Consider the following 24,060-nt stretch of genomic DNA (forward strand, 5'->3'; position numbering starts at 1 on the left):
GAGAGAGTAAACAAGAGAGAGAGAAGGAACAGTGGGGAGGGGCAGAAGCAGACTCCCCGCTATGCAAGGAGATTGACCTGGGGCTCAGTCCTAGGACTACGGGATCATGACCTGAGCTGAAGGCAGACGCTCAACTGACTGAGCCACCCAGGCGCCCCCACAAAGCACTTTTTAAAGACAAACTATATTCAAAGTAAAATCATAGAAAATATATACCATCCTAACACTGGTCAAAAGAAAGCTTGAGTGTCTGTAGTACAATCTTAAACATTTATGAAACTAACAAGACAACTTCAAAATATATTAAGTAAAAAATGGTAGAACCACAAAGAGAAATCAAACCCACAATTACTGTTGAAGATTTCAATACCCCCCTCTCAATAATTGATCAAACAAGTAGGCAGAAAATCAGCATGGGTACAGGCAACAGATGTGTCAACTGACCCAACTGACATTTATTGACCACCCTACTCAGCAACAGCAGAATCCACGTTCTTTCTAAGGCAATAGAACACTGACCAAGATAGACCATATTTGGGGCCACAACACAGGTCTCCATAAATGTAAAAGGACTCATGTCCAAGTATGTCCTCTGACCACAATGGAAGTAAACTGAGAATCAATATAGAAACATCCCTGGAAAATCCCCCAAATACTTAGAAGCTGAATAACACACTTCTAAGTGACCCTGGGTCAAAGAAGAAATCAAAAGCAAAATTAGTATTTTGAACTGAATGAAGATGAAAACATCACAACCGTGGGATGCCACTAAAGCAGTACTTGGGGGAAAACTCGTAGCACGGGATGCTCTATTAGAAAGGAAGAAAGGTTTGAAGGTCAGTGACTCAGTATCCACCTTAAGAAACCCAAAAAAGAGCAAAAAGAACTCAAACCAAGTAGAAGAAAGGAAACAATGAAGACTACCATGGACCTCAGTGAAACCAGGTGGGAAGCCATAAAGTTGATGAATCTGAGAGCTGGTGACTTGAGATCAATAGCTGACCCCAGGTTGCCCACAGAGCTGGGGCCCACACACTCCGTCAGGGTTCAGTTCCCTTTCATGCCACAGTCCTGCCCTGTCCAGCCTGGCCTTAGAGCAGGTGCCCGAGGCCCTGGGTCTGATTACTGTCCCCTCTGGGGCCTTGGAGCTGAGTAGTGTCAAGCTGGGAGTGGCAGCCCAGCTGCCCCGTTTCCAAAAACCGTCCCGCACTCACCCTTGTCTGTGCTTGAATGGTCTTGTCCCCCCTCTGCATGGACTTTTTTTCCAAGGATCTCCAAAGAAAAGTTGTTAATCCTCAAAATAAAAGAAATATTGGGGCACCTGGGTGGCTCAGTGGTTGAGCATCTGCCTTCAGCTCAGGTTGTGACCTCGGGGTCCTGGGATTGAGCCCCACATCAGGTTCCCTGCCCGGTGGGGAGCTTGCTTCTCCCTCTCCCTCTGCCACTCCCCCTGCTTGTGCTCTTGGTAGGAGAGAGCCAGAGTCAGAGATGGAGAGACAGAGACAGGAAGAGACAGAGAGAGGCAGATGTCAGACAGACAGAAAGAAGGTGCACAGAGGCAGCATCTGGGGCCTGGCAGAACTGAGAGGGAGCCCCAATCCACTCTGAGAAGTCCGCTTTCCTGGCCCTGGAAGGAAGCCTCATCCATCCTCAGGAGCCCTGCCCCACCCGGCCCTGGCATCCAGAGTCTCTGGCCAGGACAGTTAGGTCTCCGAGGGCTCACAGCGGGCAGACAGCCAGTCTTGGAGGGATGGTAGCTGGTGCACTGGGTCCTCACAAAGGCACGGAACCACCTGCCTTCTATCACTTTGGTGTGGTCAGTCAGCACCCTGGGCCCAGTTTATCGGGGCAGAGGCACCTGAGAACATGTCCCACCGAAGGGGCTGTGGAGATGGGGCTGAGTGTGCAGAGCAAGGGAGCTTGGGAGAAGGCTCCAGGATGCACCAGGGAGGCCTGGGCTCCCAGGGAGGTGGTGCCAGCTCAAGGGCCCCAGCGTGCCATGGGGCTCTAGCTCTGACCCTTGGCTCGGCCATGGAGGAGAAGCGGGGAGCAGGGCAGGGCTCCCCCGCTCAGGGAGCACACAGAGGAAAGAGCTCAGAAGTTACAGCCACACAGGGTGCCTGACCTCCAACAAGTCACCTGTGTCTCTGTGTGTCGGTTCCTCTCCCCAGGAGATGGGGTGATGATAGTGCCTCTGGGGGTGGACTGGCCCCTAGCGCAGCTGTAACAAGTTCCTAAACAACACACCTTTATTATTGTGTAGTTCTGGAGGGAAGACATGCACGTGGTTCCCGTGGGCCACAGTCAAGGTGACAGCAGGCTAGTTGAGCCCCGGGCCTCTCGCTTCTAGAAGCTGCCCACAAGGCCTGCGGCAGCTGGCTGCATCCTTCTCTCTGGCTCTCCCTTTCCCCTCCAAGGACACTCACCACCAGACCGGTCTGCCTGCCTTCAGGATGGTCTCCTCATCTCAAGGTCAGGTGATTAACAACCCTAATCCCACCTTTGCCAAGTACCCCGATGTGTTCCCAGGTCCCAGAGATCAGGCTGTGACGTCTCGCGGTGGGGCATTCTGTCCTGGCCCGGGCAAAAGGATATGCGCCTGTGGTCCCGGACGGAGGAGTCGCTCAGCTCAGAGGGGCTTCTCCTCTGATTTTCCCCCTTCAGGAGCTTTGGCAAGTGAGTGTGAAAGGGAGAAGGCGAACAGGAGAGACGTAGGAAGAAGTAGGAGACTCCAGGAGGGACGGCCACCCCTTCATCTGAGCCTTCCCCGTGTCACAGGCCTCGCCTGGCCCGGAGCAGCTTCTCTCCTGAGTGACGCCAGAGCATCTCCAGGTGGACGTCACGTCCCTGCTGGGACATGCCGGCCTACTGCCACCTGCCTACTAGCTGCTGGGACTCATGCCAATTGGGCCCCCTCTGGCCAGAGTTGTGGGTAAAGTGCCACTTGTGTTTGGAGCAATTCCCAACAAGTTGAGAAGGAAAAAGTCACCTGCTCCAACACACATGCCTTTGGGGAGGGGAGGCCTGTCGGAGGTTGGTGGTTTCCAAAGGGCTTTCCTGGGAAGCCAGCCTTTGGAAGAGGCCTGGAGTGGGTGGCCCTGTCCTGGGTCCCATTGTGTGCAAACTGCTGATTACCACTGGCCACTAAATATAAGGGAAAGTCTGCCCGGTTTTTTCCATCAAGAATTGGACAAGTGTCACCAATATCCAAGAGGGGACAGTCACTTTCTTCAGGACAGTGATGTCACCTTTGATCCCATGGCACCAGCCAGCGTGGGCTTTACGTGACCTCAGGTCTGTAGCATCAAACACTACCCGCACACCCCCCACCAAGATTTGGGAGGAGAGACAGCATTTCCACTTTCATCCTGTCCAGTTCCAAACTTGGCCACTTGAATCCTACAAGTCCCTTCTCAAAATCATCACATCACACTGATTCCAAGGAAACCCCCAGCAGGGCTTCCAACCCCCGCCCCTTGTTTCTGAAAGCGAAGGGTGTGTTCATTCCCTATGAAGTCGGCACCAAAGGGGGGACCAAAACACAGGCAAGAAAAGCGGGCCTTTGTGTGACCTTCTGTCCCCTCACAGCTCAGGGCTAGTAGTGAATCCGGGAAACAATGCCGCTCAAACCAGGGAAATGTCCGTCAAGTGTGGGGTAAGGGGGCAGTCTTTCAGGGGCCCTTGCGCCCCTGAAAAGTGCCCAGAAGGCCCACTGTCGCAGGCTGTCCCAGGTCTCCTGGCTGGCCTGCTCCTGGGCTGCAGGGAAGCCAAGCGACCGCAGTCGTCTTTGTCTCTCCTGGGGGCCAGAGACAGTGTCTAGTCTTTCTTCACACACGAGACGGGTTTCTGTGTCCAGCGCCACAACATGGACAGAAATGGGGTCCCTTCTCAACCCTCCACCCCTCTCCCTCTGCTGGCCAGACCCCGGAGGTCTGAGGACACTGCCCTGCTGAAACCCGTTCGTGCTGAGTGTTGGGGCCTGGACTTTCATGTCCGACCCTGGAGGGTCTCCCCAACCCCCACATCTTCCCCCAACCCCCACATCCTCCTTCTCTTCTCTCTGCCACTTTGCTGGAACCCATGCCAGGCCGAGTCCTGGTCAGCACTGGCCCAGCCTTGCCCTGCCAGGGGGGAGGAACCCCAGCGTGGACACACACAGGGCAGGACAAGGCTTTCCTGAAGGGTGGTGCTGCATCTGGCCCCGAGACCCCCTCCTTCCCCCAGGGCCAGCCAAGCCACAGCACAGACTCCCACTTCACCCACGCAGACACCCTCTTCACAGTGTCCTGGGCAGACCTAGGGTAGGCTGGGGCAGCTGGCTGTCAGTCACCCTCATGAAAATTCGTCTTCCCACACTTCTGTGGCTGGCTGCTGAAAATAAACTACCAGGAGAGAGTCCTTCAAAGAAAGCGCTTTAATGATGCGATTATCTTCATTTGACTCAGAACGTCTTTATTCCATTAGAAAGGGGCAGTCCGTCTTGGGATGGAGAAAGAGCTGCCCCAGCTGTGACACCAGGCCTGGCCTTGGAGCTGGGTCAGAGGGCCCCTTCAGCCACACTTCTAAATTTAAATTAATGGAGAAAAAAACTTTCTAATTGAATTTCTCTGGCTGGGACAGACAGTTAACCGTCCCCCAAAGCTGTATTTCATTAAAACAACTTTGGTTTTTCAAAAATAAATGTATACTGATCCAGGTTGCTGTTCCTGTGTTCTGGGATATTACTCAGACCTAAGGTCACCCGCAAACCAATCTCATGATTTGTTCTAAAACTTCAGGGAGAGACCGCAGAGGGGAGCCTACAGCACCCAAGAAGGTTTTTAAACCAAAGATTGGTCCAGTTTTGGAAAAATAATCTAAATAAGAGCAGGTGTCCGTTGGATCTCCTCTCCTGCCTCGGCCGGGGTTGGGGTTCGCGGGGGCCGCCTAGAAGCAGCCCCGCTTGGCCCGGGTGGGCCGGAAGCCCGCCCCGCCGAGGTCCCTCTCTGGGGACCTTTCCCTGGTGCCAGGTCCCAGTCCCGCGTCCGGGGACCATTCGGGCAAGCAAGTGCGGACGAGAGGCTGACAGGAAACACCAGCGACAGGAGCGGCTGAGGGGCCTGCCTGGGTCCCAGGCTCGGCAACCGAGGTGGTTAAGAGGGTGGCCCTCTCCACCTTTCTGCGGCTGCAGGCCCTGCCCGAGGACCTTCGACGCACCCGGCTGGTTGCTCCTAGGGCGGGGCCATGGGACCCTCGGGCAGCGCGACGGGCGGCCCCTGCCCGGTAGGGCGCCGGACAGCTACAGGTGCCTGAAAAGCCACCCAAGGCCAAGGCGACTTAAGGGGACGGAAGTCCAGGCGCCGGGTCCATCATATGCGGCCCCCAGGGTTGGGAGAAAGCGCCTGGGCCAAAGCAGCAGGCGCCGAGGGTTCCGGGTCCGGGTTGGGGCGCAGCAGAAGAGCGGGCGACCCACAGGGGGGACGACACTGCCTCTGAAGGTGTGGCGCTTTCCGTGTCGCAGGATCCGCGCTATCAAGGCCGGTCTTCCCCCTCGCGGCTCTGCCAGATCGCGCCCGCCATCGATTCCTCCGTTTGGGGAAGCTGGGGCCAGCTCCGCGTGTTCCCCGGATGCCCCAGCCATCTCCTGGGCAGCAGGAGCGCGGGCCCCGCCGGCAGAGCTCCGGCAGAGGCCGGCGGGCGCTGGGAGCCGGACAGGAGCGCGCCGCGCCGGCGGGGACCCGGGGCCCAGGGTCGTAGGTGGCAGACCCGCCCCTCCCTGTCCATTCCGCCCTCCCCAGGTCAGCGAAGCCAATGGACACCCAGGTTCACGCTGCAGCGACCGCGGCGATTGGATGGCGGCGCATGAAAGGGGCACCGCCTCTTTATAGGGTTCCGAGGGTGGGGGCGCCGCCAAACCCGCGGCAATCCTGCCGCGCGCTACCTTCTCGTTGCGCCTGCAGAGTCCCGCCAGCCCTGCGCCCGCCGGCCCGCGCACGGCCCCGGCGTCGCTCGGCATGAACTCCGCTGGGCTCAAGACGTACGGCGAGGGGCGCGCGGGGGCCGGCCCGCTGCCCTTCAGCGTCGAGTCGCTGCTGGAGGCGGAGCGTGGGCTGGACTCGGAGCTCCGGGAGGAGAGGCCACGGGGCGCCGCGGAGCCCTGGGCCTGGTTCCCGCCGGCTGCCCGCTCGTCGTCCCCACGTAAGTGCCCTGTCGCACGGTCCTGGGCATCGAGAGAAGCCCCTACCCCGCCCAGGCTCGAAGGACGAGGGCGGGAAGGGCGCTGTCGCTCATAACTTCCCAAAGTAGTAAACCCGCGGCTTTTTGGCTCAGAGCTTCTCCGGCCCAAGCATCCCCCGACCCCGTCCGTCCCCGCCAAGCTAACTTCTGCTTCGCCGAATCTTCACCCCAGTGCTCACCGCTCGGTTCTTGCGGCCGCCTCCCGCCCAAGCTTCTCGCTTCTCCCAAGTGGGCAGAGTTCCTCTCCTCCGTGGCTTGCGAGGCTGCCTGTTTGAGGAGCACAGCCTGAGTCCGGCGCCCCCACACCCGTGCACGCACCGTCCCCCGACGCCTTGCTCTCTTACCCCCGTGGCTTCTGGAGTCTCGTCTTCCCTCAGGGCCGAGACTCGCATCGGTAACCGGCCTTTGCGGGTTCGAAAGTGTTGGAAAGGGGTGCACACTGCTGGCGTCTGAGCGCCTGCTTTGTGCTTTTCTCTCCTCCCAGGCTCCCCCAGCCCTCCACCCTGCACCCTCCGAAAACACAAGACCAACCGCAAGCCGCGGACGCCCTTCACCACCGCTCAGCTGCTGGTGCTGGAGCGCAAGTTCCGCCAGAAGCAGTACCTGTCCATCGCAGAGCGCGCGGAGTTCTCCAGCAGTCTGGGCCTCACCGAGACGCAGGTCAAGATCTGGTTCCAGAACCGCCGCGCCAAGGCCAAGAGGCTGCAGGAGTCTGAGCTGGAGAAGCTCAAGCTAGCGGCCAAGCCGCTGCTGCCTTCGTTTGCCTTGCCCTTCGCCCTGGGCGCGCCCCTGCCCGGCTCTCTGGCCGGGTACGCCGGCGCAGCGGGCACCCTGCCTCAGGTGCCAGGACTCCTCGCCGCGCCCGTCGCTGCCTACCGCCTGTATTACCTGTTCTAGGACAAGCGGGGAGGGAGGGCGCGGCCCGGGAGCTGCCGGCTTCCCCAGCGGGGCCTGCGAGGCGGGTTCCCGCGCCGGAGGCGCCTGGCCGGCCGCGTAGTGTCCTCGCGCCCAACTGCTGCTCTGGGTAGCCTCCCGGCGCTTCCTGTTCTTTTTTGTTTTGTTTTTCAGTTTTTGAGTTTCTGCTGTTGTTAATATATGATTGATGCCTCAAGCTTACTTGTGGGTATCTTACAGATACTTTAAAACGAGTTTTTTAAAATCACGTTCCTACCAAACTTCCGGGCAGTGAACAGTGAACAGTTTCATTCAGAGTTTTCGAAAGGGGCCAATACAGAGCTTCCCATTTTGTGCAAAGCAGCCAGTAAGGTGTTTTGAGGTTCACTCTGTGGCGCGTCTCCAGCCCCTTCCTCCCATAAGCAGGACACTCAGAACTGGCTCCATGGTTTGGGGTTTCCGCAAGCAACTGAGGCCCAAACAAGAAGGTGAAAATAGTTTGGTGCCAGGACTGTTAAATGAACTTACTCGTTACTTTCACTGACCAGGTTTGTTAAGTCCTGACCAAATGGAACGTTCACGCTTATTTTAGGGATTTTGCCTGCATATTATTGTTTCAGTGGAGAAGGCCCGGCAGTCTTCGGTGAAATGCTGTCTGTGGGAATGTGTGCCCGCGTGCGCGTGTGCGTGCACGAATGAGTGGAGGTGAGTGCTTGTGGCGGGTGTGGCCTTGCGGGGAGGGCTCCCGGGGACGCAGGGTTGAGTGGGAGGCGACGCGCCCTGCCGCCTGCCACCGCCGCCGCAGGGCCAGCAGTGCCGGGGCCTGTCTGTCAGGGACCAGCGGTTCATCCTCCCGCTGCTGCTGCTTTGTCACACGCCAGGTTACCTCGGGAACTGGGCACCGAGTAAGGATGCGGATGGTGTCCCTTTCCGAGGGACTGCCTGGCGTCCCCAACACTCTGCCTCCGCACAGGGGTGCTGCTGAAGGCGCCTGGTGGCGGCATGAAAACCCACAGGGCCCGCTTCCCGCTCTCGCCGCAGCCTGGGGCGCGCAGGTCGCCCCTCCTCCCGCCCCTGCCCGCCAGGCGGCCGGCAGGTCCAGACCACCGAGGGGCGGGGGGGGGGGACTCCAAGCCCTTCCCTCCTGACAGGGCTGCAGGGCGGTGGCTCTGGACTGGGGTCCTGCCGGCCCGAGGCGGGGAAGGACCCGGTTTCACTCAGCAGGAGGCTCCCCGAAGTCGTAATATTGCATGAACTTGCCTATTGGAAGCCATCATTCACCCTATGTTTCTGGAAAAATGAGAATTCATGATGGATTTTAAAGTGACCCCACCCCAGTTCCTCAAGTGCAAGCTGCTGAGAGTGACAGTGCAGTGACCAGGGAGGGCAGGGAAGCCCCTTCCCCTTTTTCTTGGTGCGGACAGGTGCTCCTTCCGCTGCGCTGGCTCTGAACCCAACTCCAGGCACAATGTTCAAGGACACAGGTCTGTAAATAGGTCAGAAAAGGGGGCTGGAGGCCTTCCACCACTACTGCACAGGGGCCACTCCCCCCAGTCCAGACACTCCTGGCCAGCCAGCACTGATCTCACAAATCTGAGGTCCCTGAAAGTCAGGACCAAATTTTATGGACAGACAACAAGGCTCACTTTGCAAATAGTTAGAGGATCATTGTGGTCATTTGGGATAATCCAGGGCAAAGGTGACAGCGAAACCAACGCAGGAGGGAAACCACCATCCAGTGCCCACATCCCAGCATTTCCCTTCGAGGCCCCTGGTCTCCGTTCCAGTGGTGCTCTCGCCATGGAGCAAGGGGTCCACACACACGGCGCCGCACATGGCCCCTACAGTCCTGGGCAGCCCGGAACTGGCAGAGCAATGTGCTGAATCAAATTGTTAATGTTTCTCCGTAACCATTTCCAGCCCAAGACACCTGCCTGGGGAGGCTCCCTGCCCAGCTACCCCCACTGAGCTGGTCAACGGCCCTTTCATCGGACCCAGGGTGTGGTTCCTGTACCACCCAAAGTGAGGGAAGCTCTGTGGGGGCCCAGGCCAGGTGAAGGCCCACCAGCCCGGTGCCCTTGCTGCTTGTCAAGACCAAGCCTTTCTGCTGTTCTGGAGAGGGCCACTGCCTGGGCAGGGGGCTGTCCCTCCTCTTGAGACTTCTGCTGCCTGTTTGCCTTCTTTCAGAGGACTCGGGTTCCTGCATGTCCTGGGTCAGATCCCAAAGCCGTGTGGACATGCTGGTCCCTCCTCCAGCCAGTGTGTCTCTGATGGGAGGTCTCAGAGGCCCAGAGGCTGTCCCAAGCTTGCCAGAGCCAACATGGAAGGGTTCACCCATCAGGAACCTGCATGGAAGCCTAGGGCCTCTGCCACCCTGGTTTTAGGACAGACTCCCTAAACTCCGAAGTCACGCCCCACCCGGTCTGTGTCCTCTCATGTGCTTCATGCCCAGCGGCTGCTGGTGGACTCAGAGATACCAGCCCTGCCCTTGGGAAGCCAATCAGACAAGGGGCACGGGAGTGCAGGTCAGGGCAGACCACACCTCTCTGGGGCGCCAGGGGACCAAGGGTGGGTCGAGTTGTGCAAAGGTGTGGATTGTGGGTGACTCTGGTAGGGGTGAAAGTGGGGGGTGGGACTGTGGAGACCCCAGACGGTGAGCCACCCACCAAGCCTGGGTGTCTCATCAATCTCATTAAACGAGTGGCATTACAATAGGCCTGGCTGGTCTGGGTGACCAGAAGCCCACCGAGCTCTGAGAGACGGTCCTGAGGCTCCTAAGTCAGTGTCCTGCTGGCCCCGTGGCAGGGTTCAGGCCAGTCGGGCTCATTCACTCTGGTCCTGGGCACCTTCCTGGCACAGTCAGCTCTCAGAGCCCCTCCAGCAGCCTTGCTTTCGGCCCATCCCCGGCGTGGACCCCGGCCACAGGTCCTGTGTCTGCGGGTCCACACAGGGTGGACAGGTCAGTTCTGTTTCAGTATTTCTCGGGGAGAGACTTCCACAACCTGACCGTAGATTCCGATAATCACAAAGAAGCAGTTGTCTCGAGGGCAGAGGCTCCTCGTAGGACTTCTGAAAATGTGACCTGGGGTCCTCCTTAAGCTGGGCAGTGGGGCGAAGACTACCGTTCCCACCAGGACATGTGGCTTCACATGTGCTTTTGTACCTGTGAGGTGTTTCATGACAAGAAAGCATTACTTTCTGTCAGGTACGGTGATTGGTAAGGAACGCCACCATCCCTGCACCCCCTGGAACACAGACCGCAGGCTCCAGCTGGCCCATCCAGGCGCCGGCAGAACCCCCCCCACCGGCTTCCCTGTGGCCCCAGGACCTCCCCCAGGCCCCAATCTGTGCGTGCTCCCAGGCAGTATTTCTGGGTAGATGGGCTGCACTGTTTTTTTGGCGTGATAATACACAATGCTCTTCAGATGGCCTCAAGTTCTGGTACTTTCATTTGACTTTTACAGAAGTGTTGTCTCCTTCACTTAAATAGACAGTTTTTGCTATTCCTTATAATCTGTAGTATACGCTGTATTCCATCGATTAGGCCATTAAGAAAAACAACCACGTCGCCATTAACTGGACATGACTAGTGACGCAGGGCGCTAAATTTCAGAGGTGGCACAGGTGGGAGGAAGTATCTTAGTGTGTATGGGACATGTGTCTGAAAACCGTGACATTATTCCTTTAAACGTTCAAGGGCTGCTATTTTTTTCCAGGTTGTACTTTGAAAATGTGTAGAATGTGGAACGATGCACCCACCCTGCCCTCATGGGCCCATTTTTACCACTTGGGATGGTGACTGCTGCACTCAGAGGGCCAGAGGCAGGGTCCTGCGACCTGCAGGAGGCAGGGAGGCCACGGGCAAGAGAGAACTGCGTTCTTACTCTGTTGAAGCAATGTTTGGGTTTTCCACTAAATGGGGCTGAAACTAAACAGGGTAGCATGCACCCTTATCTCTTTTCCCTGTTACTGGGCAGGCTAGAGCCTCTGGCAGCAGGGTGCACAGAAGTTGCCAGAAGGGGCATCTTTGTCTCATTCTTGATTTTTAAAGGAAATATTTTTAACAGTTCACCATAAGCATAATATGTGTGTGGCGGGTTTTTTGAAATACCTTTCCTGGGTGACTACAGTTCGCTTATGCAACGAATGAAGTTTTATCCTCAGTGAATGTTGTACTTAATCAGATGCTTTTTCTGTACATATCGATTGAGATGATGATATGATTTCCCTTCAGTCTGTTAATGTGGTAAAGATTCTCCAAAGCTGACACAAGTGTGAATTCCCGGAATAAAACTGGGGGCGTGGGGAGCTTTTGACACATTAAAGCAAAAAAAAAAAAAAAAAAAAAATCATAAAGATAACAAATGATGGATTGACAATGTAACTGTTAAAAACTCAGGTTCAACAAAATAACCCTAAGTCCACAGCGCATCATGAGGAAATGTGTCACGTGGTCTGCCTGGGGGGAGAGGGTAGGGTGACGTGTGCGCGGAGAGCACGGCGTGCCCGCCCGCCTGCCAGGGTCTGACTGGACTCCTTCACAGAGAGGTGGCCCCCTCCCTCCAGGTCCGTGGTGCTCCTTCCCACTGGCCTGTGGGCTCGGGGTGCTTCCCCTGTAAGCACTCACTACCAGGCCCATGGGCCTGACCTTGGTTTTGTCTTTGGGACACCCAATGCCCAGAAGGAAAGCTGTTAGCCTTCTGCTCCTTCCGAGCAGCCGGGACAACTTTGGGTTGGGTGTGCTCCTGGAAGGCCGCCTAGGGCCAGGCTCTTCCATCACTAACTGGAGGGGCTACTCTAGTGACATGATGACTTATCCCAGAGCCCTGGCCCCCGAGGCTGGTCCTCCCCACCACACCTGTCTGGGCTTTGTTTCCTCCTTTTTACTTTCATGGTAGAAGACGGCAAGCACGTGGCACAGTCAGGGCCAGCGTCCCGCCAGCTCCCAGTTCCAGCAGCAGTCGCGAACTCAGAGTCAACCTGGTTTCATCTCAGCCTCAAACGGTCCTCTCTCCTGGATTATGCTGAAGCAAATCCCAGACATCATGTTATTTCCTTCCCAGATATTTCAGGATGTACTTTGTAAAAATGATTCAGGAAAACACAGCCCCAGTATGATCATCACAGGACAGCACGAATGCTTTTCGAGTGTCCAGCAGCCAGGTCTCCAGACGGTCTCACGGTCTCTTCATTCTTTTATTTCATTTTTTAAGAAAGATTTTACTTATTTATTTGAGGGAGTGAGAGAGAGCGAGCGAGAGAGCACAAGCAGGGGGAGCGGCAGACAGAGGGAGAGGCAGGCTCCCCGCAGAGCAGGGAGCCCGACACACGGGTTTCCATCCTAGGACCTCAGGATCATGACCTGAGCTGAAGGCAGACGCTCAGCCGACTGAGCCACCCAGGTGTCTCCGTTTGTTGTTTTAAACAGTTTTACGGAGAGGTAAGTCGCAGGCCATACAGGTCACCTGTTTAAAAGTACGTGATTTGATGCTTTTTAGACGTTTGCACCCACCACCAGTCGACTTCAGAACATTTCCATCATCTCAGAAAGAAACCCTCTACTTTTTGGCTAACGTCCCATTTCCCCGTAACCCCCCAGCCCTCAGAACCACAGACCTTCTCTGTGTGTGTGTCCACACACCAGACATTTCTAGAAACGGAATCCTATCCTAGGGACTGTGTGTGTGTGTCTGCTTTGTCCACTCAGTGTAACGTTTTCAAGGCCCATCTGTGTTGTAGCAGGTAATAGCTTCATTCCTTCTTACGGCCAAATAATATTTCCTCAGATGAATATACCATATTTTGTTTATCTGTTCGTCAGTTGAGGGATATTTGGGTCGTTCCCACCTTTTGGCTACTATAAATAATGGACGTTCTGTGTGGACATGTATTTTCATTTCTCAGGTGTACACCACTTTCTTTTGCACGTGGATGTCCAGTTATCTCAGTACCATTTGTTGAAAAGATTCTTCTTTCCCCATCAGTTGGGCACAAGTGTGTGTGTTTAACCCTGGACTCTCAAGTCTGTCCCATTCATCTATGTGTCTTCCCGCCAGTCCCACAGTGTTCTGATTACTGTTGCTTTGCGGTGAGTTTTGAAACCAGGACTCTTTTGTGCTTCTTTTTCAAGACTGTTTTGGCTATTTTGGGTCCCTTGCAACTCCATATGAATTTTAGAATCAAGCTTGTTAATTTCCACAAACAAGTCCACTGGGATTCTGACAGAGATTGCACTGAATCTGTAGATTAGGGAATATTGCCATTTATTAAGACTTCCAATCATGAGCATGAGATTTTTTCCAATTATTTAGATCTTTAATTTCTTCGAGCAATGTTGTATAGCTTTCAGAGTGTCAGTTTTACATTTTTCTGGGGAAACTTATTCCTAAGTATGTCACCTCTTTTGATGCTATTACAAATGAAATTGTTTATTTCTACTTTTGGATTGTTCATTGTACATGTATAGAAATATAATTGATTTTGTGTATTGATCCTTTATCCTGCAAACTTGCTGAGCTCACTTATTGCTTTTAATCATTTTTCAGTGGGTTCCTTAGGATCTTCTAGACACAAGATCATGTCATCTGTGAATAGAAATACTTTTACTTCTTCCTTTCAAATCTGGATGTGTTTTCTTTTCCTTGCCTAGCTGCCCTGGCTAGAACCTCCAGCACAATGTTAGATAGAAGTGTCCTTGTCTCGTTCCTGAAAGCATCCAGTCTTTCACATTAAGTCTGATGTGAGCTGTGGGCTTTTCATAGATACCCACTATCAGATCAAGGAAGATCCCTTCTGTCCTGAAGTTTTTAAGATCTTTTTATCATGAAAGGGTGTTGGATTTTGTCCCAAATGATTTTTCTGCCTCACTTGAGATGATCATGGGCTTTTTGTTTTTTATCGTATTGACATCACACCATGAGGTATTGCACTAACTGATTTTCTGATGTTAAAGCAACCTACCGTTCCTGGGATAGATTCTGTGGTGTATAATTCTTTTTATATGTTGTTGATTTGGTTAGTTAATGTTTGTTGAGGATTTTTTGCATCCATACTCATAAGAGATGTTAGACATGCTTTTCTTTTGTGTGTCCTTGTCTGGTTCTGATGACAAAGCAATACTAGACTCACAAAAGGAGTTGCAAAGTGCTTCTTCCTTTGCTACGTTGTAGAAGAGTTTTTTAGAAATTGGTATTAATTCTTCTTTAAATAATTGGTTGAACTCGTGAAACTATCTGGTCCTAAACTTTTCTACTTATCTTTATGGGTAGATTGTTGTTGGTTACTAATTTAATCTTTTTACCTGTTACAGGCCTATTCGGCTGGTCTGTTTCTTCTTGAGTCAGTTTTAGCACCTGTGTGTCTCTAGGAACACACCTGTTTCATTTGAGTTATCTGAATTTGTTGACATAGAACTGTTCATAACATTACTTTCTAGCCCTTTCTATCTCTATCAGGTATGTAATAATGTCCCCATTTTCATTCTGATAGCTGGATGTAGGATTCTTGACAGCACTTGGAATATGCTACCCTACTATGTTCCGGCCTCCATTACTTCTGATGGGAACCCACCTCTTCATTTTATTGAGGCTCCCTTGTACGGAATGAGTCATTTGGTCTTGTTGCTTTTTTATTTTTATTTTTTAAAGTAAGCTCCACACCCAGGGTAGTGCCCAACGTGGGGCTTGAACTCACGGCCCTGAGATCAAGGCCTGAGCTGAGGCCAAGAGTCTGACACTCAACCCTCAGGTGCTCTGGTCTTGTTGCTTTCAAGATTTTTCCTTGTCTTTGACTTTCAGCATTTTTATCATAATGTGTCCAGACTCTCTCTGCGTTTATCCTACTTGGAATTCACTGAGAGTCCTAGATGTTAGGTAACTTGGTTTGTTCTTTTTAAGATTTTATTTATTTGACAGAGAGAGAGAGACACAGCGAGAGAGGGAACACAAGCAGAGGGAGTGGGAGAGGGAGAAGCAGGCTTCCCGCGGAGCAGGGAGCCCAGTGCGGGGCTCGATCCCAGGACCCGGGGACCATGACCTGAGCCGAAGGCAGACGCTTACCGACTGAGCCACCCAGGCGCCCCGGTAACTTGTTTTTCAGTAAGTTTGGGAAGTCCTTAGCCAGGATTTCTTCAACTTTTGCCCCTTTCTCTCTTCTTCTAGTGTTCCCATCATGTGTATGCTGGTGTTCTTGGTGGTGCCCCAGGTCTCCCTGAGGCTCTTCTCATGTTTCTTCATTATTTTTCCTTTCTGTTCTCCAGCATACACAATCTCAATCTATCTTCATGCTCATTTATTCTAATTCAGCTCTACTGTAGAGCCCCTCCAGTGGGCTTTTCAAAAAATTTCAGTTATGGTACTTTTCAACTCCAGAATTTCCACTTGGTTCTTTTTTAAAATAATTTCTCTCTCATTGTTGATAATCTCTATTTCATAAGACATTGTCTTCATCCCTTCCTTAATTCTTTAACCAGTTTCCTTTAGTTTCGTGAAATGTTTACAATGGCTACTCTGAAGTGTTTTCTGATAAATATGACACTGTGTCCTGCCCGTAGGCAGTTTCTGTTGCTTGCTTTTTCAGGTATATGGGTTGTACATTCCTTTCTCTGCACGCCTCATAATTTTCTGTTGGAAATTGCACATTACAGTTACTATATCATAGCAACTCCGGGTACTAATCCCCCTCCTCTGGGGCCTATTATTATTTATTTGCTTATTTGTTTAGTGTCCCGCTGGATGATTTTAGTGAAGACTGTTCCTTTCCACCTCCCCACCCACAACGTGCTGAGCCTCTGATGTGTGTGGGAGGACCGTGCGGCTTTGGGTAGCCCACAGTTCCCCTGGGATAACAGTGCTCTCCCCCGGCCCCCGCTTCCCTGACCCCTGGTTGCTGGCTGATTGCTCTACTTTCATCAGCAAAAGCCTGGGCACAAATTCCTCTACAAACTAAGCCAATCAAGTTCTGGCTTCCTTGGCTTCAGAGTGTTTGATATTTGACTTTAGGAGGCTCCTCCCAGTTTCCTTGTTTCGGGGTTCTCTCCTATGACCTGGCCTCCAATTCAGCCTGTACCCTGACTCTTCTCCCACCGCTCTTATCCACTCTTTCACTGCTTTGAGAATGCCCTTGGGGAGCAGTTGGCTAAGTGTCCAACTCTTGGTTTCCGCTCAGGTAGTGATTTCCGGGTTATAGGACTGAGCCCCACGTTGGGTTCTGCACTCGGCACGGAGTCTGCTTAAGACTCTCTCTCCCTCTGCTTCTGCCCCACCCCCCACTCCCTCTCTCTCTAAAAATAAATAAATCTTAAAAAAAAAATCATGAGCTCAAAGGATTAAATATATTTGATCTGTTTCATTCAGCTGCAACTGTGATTCTCAATGATGCTCAAGCTATCATATCTCTGGCCAGTGGGACCCTAGTTAAGTTGGCTCCTGAGTCCAAGCTTAGCATCCCTTAATAACTTCCTTGACTTCTAAAAATGAATCCAGGCTTTTCAGTAAAAATACTGACTTAACAATATACCCATATTGGAATATGCAAAATATATGTAGTGAGCACATAGCAATGCTTCTAATTCAAATTTAGGACTACAAGGTTTCTATTAATTTCACTGATCTTAAATCTGTATCTTCTTTTTACCATGCCAAAAAAAGTCAGTTCTCAACACTATTTGAGACATTTGAACTGTTTTCAGTCTTTAGTCATTAAAAATTGTGCTGAATAAAATGCCTTTTAAGTAGATCTTTTGAATTCTTGCCAATGTGTGTTTAGGATCTATCCTTAGAAGCATATTTGCTGGGTCAAAGGGTAAATGCAAATGCAATTGTGTTAGATATTGCCAAATCCTCTTGGGGGTTTCAGCACTCAGCATCACCCTGTCAATGTGTGGGATGCCTGCTTCCACACAGCCCTGACAACAGAGGGCAACCAAACTTCTGGGTTTCTGACAATTGAATGTGTAAGAAAAGGCCTCAGTTTATTTTTATTTCTAACTCTCTTGCTGTGAGTGAAATGAGGGGGTCTGTTTCTCTCAATGTGATGTTCTGCTTTGGCTGAGGGTCATGCAAAGGCGACACAGAAAGGACATTTGTAGGAAAAGTGGATTGGACTGAAAACCCCTACCTAACAATTCATCTTAAAATGACCCAAGATTGGGAGCACCCCTGGTCACAAGGCAGAAGCAGATACTAAGTTTTGCTGGAAGAATTCAGACATGTCAGAGAAATTCCCGAAGAAAAGTTCCAAAAAATATAAACTTACAGTCAAAAATCACAAAATTCACCAGGAAACAAGGCACTATGAGTGAGTGAGCAGAAGAAATGGACGAAAGAATTAGACCCACAGAATCTTCAAATATTGGTATCACTCAATAACGTAAAATTAGTTTAATATGTTTAAAGAAATAAAAGAATTGAAAATGTGATGGACGAAAGCTATAAAAATACAAGAAATTAGAAAAACAACACAAAACTAACAGAATTGAAAATCGTACCTACTGAATTTAAAATCTGAATGAGTTTAACAGCACATTTGATACAACTGATATTAGAGAACTAGAAAGTAGAACCGAAGAAATCATCCAGAATGAAGCAAAGACCACAGAGGAATGGAAAATATGGAAGGGCTGGTGAGAAACACAGCTCATTGAGGGAGAAGGTTTGAGACATGCGTGGCTGGAGTTTGAGAAGGAGAAGGAACGGAGAATCGGGGAAAGGCAATGTGTGAGGAGCTAAGGCCCCAGGCTCGCACAATGGCGTGAAGAGCCAGCAGGTACACAGACACATTCCTTTAACCGTCAAGCCCGCAGAACAGTCAAGACGGAGGCCAGACAGAGCCCTTCCGAGGAACGGTGATAAGACTGACCGCTGAACCCTCAGCAGCAGCCATGAGATGAATGAGACCCTCACCCCACTTAGGGGGAAAACTGCCAGCAAGGGCTGTATTCCTGACCAAACTCTCCTTCAAGAACAAAACAGAACAACTTTTCCAGGCAAAGAGAACCGAGAATGCTCGTTCCTCCTGACCCTCACTAAAGGAAATTCTGAAGAGATTTGTTAGGCAGCAGGACAATGTTTCCAGCAGAATCAGTGCTAACTATGGGGCTGCAGCGTGTGGGGACACAGACGGACCCAGAGGCCAGCGTCCACCTCTCATCACACACACGGCTCCAGATGGTGGAGTCGAACGTCCACAGTCCATGTACTGTTTGGGGGAAGGGAAAGAATACTGATTAATCTTGGATCCAAACAAGTATTCACATATTAAAATTTCTGAGATAACATGAGAGGGTGCCTAACTTCCCTAATTTCAGAATGAGAAAAGAAACCCACTCCATCCAAAATAAGGTACAAAAAGAGAAAAGAAAGAAAAGGTGAGCCAAGGGGCAGTGAGCAGACTCATGAGGTTCTGAATACGATTTTGAGGAACTTGGCAAAGCCTGAGGACACAGTGCCCCCAGGATGAGAGCCAAGGCTGATGCTCTGCCCTGCTCCCTGTGAGCCTGAGCACTTCACACACCAATTAGGAACAAATGCGGTTACCCCAGTGGGCTCTGGTCTCCCAAATAACATGTTGAATATTTAGACCCAAGTGTGATAACCCCGTTTCCCACTACAAATAGACGGAGGCAAACTCAGCGCCCTCAAACAGCCCGCCCTTGGGTCCTACTCCCATGCAAACGAGCTCTTCCTTGTCAACGTGTCCAGTTGACGTTCCCCTTGACACTGGACCTGGAAACCACACCCAGGTTTGGCAGCAGAAACACTCTCCCTGAAGTTTGACATCCTCCATTTCTCAGAAGAAAAACCAGGACAGGCTGAACGAGCAGCTTTCTGGGTAGGGCCAAAGCAAGGATTGGAACCCAGGACGGACAGGCCCCAAAGACCACACGGCAGTCTTACTGGGGCTGACACCGTGGACAAGGAGGTTTGGCACAACGTGCTGCAGTGAGAAAGGCCAGTGTGCTCCTGCAGACGGCGGGGGCAGTGCGAGGGACCGTGCAGGAGCTGGAGAAGGAAAGGTCTCCGAGGGGAGGCGGACAGAGACAGAATGGGAGTTTCGCATGTTAGCACTGTCTCTATGCTGTGCTTTTAAGAGACAAAGGAGGGACTCTGGGTCAGCCCTGACACATCGCCCCCAGCCAAGGCTGGTCCCTGCCCCCCCACCCTCCACGAAGTGCATGCTAGGTCTCTTGCTGATGCCCTAAGACCTGCACTTTAGGTTTTGGTTTTTTCTGTAAGCACTTGGTAGCCCACCTTTAGAGCTTTTACTGTGTGAAACTACTGGTGTGACATGACCCCCCCCCGACAGTCCCTTTGCTCCAGATTCCGGAGAGTCACAGGTGTGGCTCAGCGGGAGCTGGGGCACCAGCCTCCATGCCAGGAGCCACAGATGACCACCAGCTGCCTCTGGCCAAGCCCAGAGCCCAGAAAGGACAGGCTGGAGGTGAGGTGGGGAGGGGCAGGCCCATCCTCCTGCTGCTGGCTGAGCTGGAGCCCTCAAGCCAGCAGTCAGCACAGGAGCGGCCCAGGCGCATGCCTGATGGAGATGGGGCCTCCAGAGAGAGACCCTGCTGTTGGGTCCCCACTCCGCTAGGTCTAGCCCTGAGAGCCCCAACTGTATCAACACCGAGCTGACCCCACTGTTTCCGTTCAGGTGCTGCTCCCAGCACTGCTTCCCTGGTAGCTGCATTACGCTCATCCATACGAGGGTACAATGACTCCACTCTGTTCCTGCCGAGCATGTGCCGGCCAGGCCCTGGAGCTCTGGCCAGAGCCCCCTCCCTCGCCGTGATGCTCCCTCACTGCCCCATCATGGTCTTTCCTTGGAGAAGCCACCCTGGCCGCACTGCCCCCCGAGGCACGCATGAGCCTTCCCTGGTTCTCACCAAACCCCATCAGGTCTGATCACTGGTGTGGTGAAGGGGTGATCCAGGAACCTCTCGTCAAGCCATGAACATCAGCGACTCAGTGCTGCGTCCTGCCCTTCACCCCCTGGGGGTTTGAGGCTTCGTAAATCCTCCTGAAAACCCAGCACTGAGAACAGATTAGCCGTGGGTAGCTGCTGTTCACTTCTCTACCCAGTTCAACAACACACAAGTGACAACTGGAGACTAACGGGAGACTGTTAAAGGCAAGTATTTACATGTTTACAAAGCACATCCTCAGGACGGCCATTTCATTCCCGAGCACGTGTTGGGGCCACTTCTGGAACTGGTAGGCCTGTCACTGCTTCTGCGGTCACATAGTGGTCCACCAAGGGACTGGCATTGAGGATCAAGGATGGCAAATGCCTGGGTTCTAGGGCAGCCACACCAGAAGGCGAGAGAAATCGCACTACTGACACCATGTGAAAGGCAACCACCCCCTTCGGGGTCTGTTCGGAGGCCCATGGCTCTCTGTCCACATTGTCACCGGTGTTCCTTTCTTTTCTTGGTGCTTTTAAATCCTCGTGACGCACCTTGACCGAAACAGATGGTAGAAGGTATTCTGAAAAGAAAAACAAATCTTTGTACTAAACCGTTACGGTTTTTGCCAATAAAAAACCCAACTCGTAAAAGCAGCATCATGAGTATGCTCTTCTTGTTCTGGGGGGCCCCTTCTCTTTCACTTTGTGGGACATTCAGCACATGGGCGCTCCTTTCCCTGGATGCCCTGTACCCCAGGCCCGGGGCAGCCCCTTCCTGGGGCTGGCCAGCTGCCTCGGACCTGCTTCCTGAGGGAGACTCTCCCAGCCAGCAGCGTGCTTGCCTGGGACACTCGGCCAGGAGGGCCGCTGCTGCCAAGTTTCCAGGCCCAAGCTTCCTGTGACCCAGCATCTGGAAGAAGCCACGGGCATCCAGGACCCACTTGCAGGCCAAAGTCTGGGCGGCAGCATGAGGGCAGCGGAAGGGATACAAGCCCACCTTCCTGTCTGTTTGCATTTGTTGGGCAATCTCTTTCCTCCTGCCCAACATTTTCCCCCAAATTAGACTTAAAGTCAAGTTTAACCCAATGAGAGAATAATTAGTATGAGAAAGACTTGTAGATCATAACTTCAGCAACTACAGCCAGTGGTCACTCTATCCCAGTTTAGGCCATGATGCAAAGGGGAGGGGGTGCCTTGCCTTCCTGGGTCCCAAAGCAGGGCACACACAAGAAACTGAGATATTCAAGAGAAACAGAAATAGTCAGGCTGTCAACCGCTGCGGAAGCCAACACTCGGACCCAGCATCTGCTTCTCTCAGTGACAATACTGCCCAGGGTCAAGTCCAGCGTCATCCTCATAAAACACACATTCAGAACTTGCTGCAGAAAGACGGCAGGCACTGACCTGTGGCTGTATGTCCGCCGCTCGCCCACGCGTTCTGGGAGGGGGGCCGCGTGTTCAGAGCAGACTTCCATGGCGTCCCCTCCCGACTGCTCCCCATCATCGCCCAGAGCTTCTGCCAACACTTGTACAGTGGCCACCGGTGTGGCTGGACTGTGGAGACAGGGGGGTGAGTGGTGGCCCTGTGACCCTGTCTTCCCTCACGGACCAACTCGCCACAAAAACACCACTGCTTCTTGCAAAAATATTTTATAGCTATCCTGGCATAGTGTAATTCTTAGACTGCTGAGACAGAGACAGGGATGATGACAAAATCCTAAATGAACATTTATATAACAGGTGCCATGTTTATAAGCTTAGTGCAATTACACTTTATCTTTTGAAAATAGCATTTCTGGGGTGCTGTGTGGTAAATGCCTATCAGGGGAGCATAAAGTCTTTTCACGACCATACATGAGAAATCTACTAATGTTAACTACAGGGTACTGAGAGCCTCCTCCCTAACCCCTACTGGACCCAGCATTGCAGGGCTTTTCTCCTTGAAATGATCCCTCCAAAAGGAGAGAGCTACCTCACATCCAAAGCCTCCCACTGTCCCATGCCGCAGTGTGCTTTCAGAATTACATTACTTTAAAGAGCAGAGTCCCACTGAGAGAAACTGTCTGAAAAAACTTCAATCAACACAATTCTCAGGAGATTCTGAAGGACCAAAGAATCACTTGAAAGAGGCAAAGAAATACAACACAAATTCAAACATTACTCCTGAAGCATTTCCCCAGGTGCACTCTTAACAATGACGGTGGCAAAGAGCTTTATTGTCAAGTCACCAACCAGACAAAAAAAAAAAAATCACAGGGTCAGTGTGAGGGGAGGGCCTCACGGCCTGGGACAAATTCCCAGGGGCTGTCAGCACCACATGGGGCTGGCACCTGGGGGGGGAGGTGCAGGTACAGCTCTAGTGTGAGTGCAGAGAAAGGGGTGATGCTCCTAGATGCCCCGGGGCAGACACCGCTCTGAGACCCCACTCATTCCCAACAGAGCAGCAAAACCATGCCCTACTGGTTTAAGGCTCCTGACGAACAACTCCCGGGTCAGCGATTCCGTATCTGCAGCTGAACGTGACATAAGTAACGCAGATGCTTAACTACAGCGCCAGCACCCTTCGAGTCTCTACACCCAAAATGCTTTTCTAAATTCCACGGCCCGCAGCTTGCTTTCTGTACCGCCTCGCGTACCCTCTGCTTTTCTTCGGTTTATCAAATCGGAAGTCGGCTGGGTAGAGGTGACGTCTCACCAGGTGATCCTTCCTGTCTTTGCCGGTCTTGAACTTCTCTGTGCAGCCTTCCACCAGGCACTGATACTGAAACATAAATGGTGCCGCCTCTGTCCTGACCCCCACCTTGATGGTGCCCCCTCACCTGGCCCCTGACCCCCAGGGCGCTGGCACCCACCAGGCAGACAGCTCAGGAACAAGCCCCCTCCCCCACCCCCAGACGACTGCCCTTGGGCCCGGGGGCGCGGACGCATCACCCACCATGTCCTGCCTTTCGGATAGGATCTGGAACAGAGAGTCATGCCACTCCAGTATGTGGGTGTCCAGCAGGTGCACGGAGGGGAAGGCCCGTCTGCAGAAGGAGCAGACGTTTCTGTGCAGAGTGTGGTAGTGGTGCTCATAGTCCTCCAGGGTGTCGAACACCTGGCAGCACCCTGCCCCCTGACAGGTGAACTCGGGCACCCTGGCGAAGGAAACCGCCTCGTGGGAAGGCCGTTCTGCGGCTAACAGAGGGCCTCAGGCTGCCGGTCCACACCTGTCCTCGAAGTGGCCTGATAAAGCACTGATGTTTCCTTTCCAATCCCAAATCCAATTCTCACAGGCCAGCTAGGAGGCGGCCAGGCCAGACCAGAGGGGCGTGGACGGTGGTCGGGCTGAGAGCGGCAGGGCAGCAGGTCACCGGGAGGGGCGGGCAGGGCCTGGGGAGGGGGCGGCGCTGGGCCCAGAGCCACTCACCTGGGCCTCTCAGGCGCCTCTGTCACCTGCGTGAGCACGTCCTGGAGGTACAGGTGTCGCTGCACATCCCCATCCTGCGGGACACGCACGTAGTGGGCGGGGCCGGGTACTGTGGTTCCGACGCTCCAGCGGCCGCAGGCTCCGCCCCCAGCATCGGCCCCGCCCCCCCATGTTGCCCCGACCGCAGGCTCCGCCCCCAGCATCGGTCCCGCCCCGCCGGCCCCGCCCCCTCCAGCCGGCCGCCCCCCTCGCCGCGGGCCTCGCCCCCACCCATCAGTCCCGCCCCGCAGGCCCCGCCCCTCCAGCGGCCGCCACGACCGCAGGCTCCGCCCCCTCCAACGGTCCCGCCCCGCAGGCCCCGCCCCTCTCGCCGGCCCCGCCCCCGCCCGGAGTCGGCCGCATTCCCCGTCGACAACTGCTTTCTCGCCCCTTGGCTCACACACCTCGAAAAACTCGTGGTCCCGCGGGAAGCGCACCCGGCGCGCCGCGAAGTGGAAGGGCGGGGCCCCGGCCGCGGGGTCCCGCTGCACAGGCAGCGGCTCGGCCGCCCCGGGTGCCCCCACCAAGCGGGAGCGCAGCGCGGGCGGCAGCTGCATCGCCCTGCGCACTAGCGGCCCCACGGCCGGCCGGCCACCGTCCGC

At 53.4% G+C, this 24,060-nt stretch overlaps 2 protein-coding genes across 3 annotated transcripts; one reads left to right on the plus strand and one right to left on the minus strand.

Annotated features, from left to right (window-relative positions):
• The first annotated feature begins 5,981 nt into the window (after window positions 1–5,981).
• On the plus strand, window positions 5,982–7,113 carry LOC148162129 (homeobox protein MSX-3-like). The gene is made up of 2 exons (XM_088020105.1): window positions 5,982–6,177; window positions 6,701–7,113. The coding sequence occupies exons 1-2, from the start codon at window positions 5,994–5,996 to the stop codon at window positions 7,111–7,113; spliced, it is 597 nt and encodes a 198-aa protein (XP_087876231.1). The 5' UTR covers window positions 5,982–5,993.
• Window positions 7,114–20,224: 13,111 nt separating this feature from the next.
• ZNF511 (zinc finger protein 511) lies at window positions 20,225–24,041 on the minus strand. 2 transcript variants are annotated; one of them, XM_028119904.2, is made up of 6 exons: window positions 23,863–24,041; window positions 23,420–23,493; window positions 22,946–23,036; window positions 22,647–22,771; window positions 21,415–21,564; window positions 20,225–20,591 (listed from the first exon to the last, which is right to left on the minus strand). In XM_028119904.2, the coding sequence occupies exons 1-6, from the start codon at window positions 24,013–24,015 to the stop codon at window positions 20,513–20,515; spliced, it is 672 nt and encodes a 223-aa protein (XP_027975705.1). In that variant the 5' UTR covers window positions 24,016–24,041; the 3' UTR covers window positions 20,225–20,512. The 2 variants fall into 2 exon arrangements, with proteins under 2 accessions (XP_027975705.1, XP_027975704.1); XM_028119903.2 differs by having other exon boundaries at window positions 22,946–23,147.
• Window positions 24,042–24,060: the final 19 nt, after the last annotated feature.

This window comes from Eumetopias jubatus, unplaced genomic scaffold, assembly GCF_037043125.1.
Source record: "Eumetopias jubatus isolate StellerSeaLion01/CBP00866 unplaced genomic scaffold, mEumJub1_p1.0 scaffold_17, whole genome shotgun sequence".
NCBI classification, from domain to species: Eukaryota; Metazoa; Chordata; class Mammalia; order Carnivora; family Otariidae; genus Eumetopias; species Eumetopias jubatus.

Excerpts from the sequence above, each read along its gene's own strand:
- LOC148162129 (XM_088020105.1), top strand. The coding sequence starts at position 5,994 with ATGAACTCCGCTGGGCTCAAGACGTACGGCGAGGGGCGCGCGGGGGCC. Across the intron at positions 6,178-6,700 it reads TGCCCGCTCGTCGTCCCCAC|GCTCCCCCAGCCCTCCACCC; the intron begins GTAAGTGCCCTG and ends CTCTCCTCCCAG.
- ZNF511 (XM_028119903.2), bottom strand. The coding sequence starts at position 24,015 with ATGCAGCTGCCGCCCGCGCTGCGCTCCCGCTTGGTGGGGGCACCCGGG. Across the intron at positions 23,494-23,862 it reads GGGACCACGAGTTTTTCGAG|GATGGGGATGTGCAGCGACA; the intron begins GTGTGTGAGCCA and ends CGTGTCCCGCAG. Across the intron at positions 21,565-22,646 it reads AAACCGAAGAAAAGCAGAGG|TCCAGCCACACCGGTGGCCA; the intron begins GTACGCGAGGCG and ends CTGTCTCCACAG.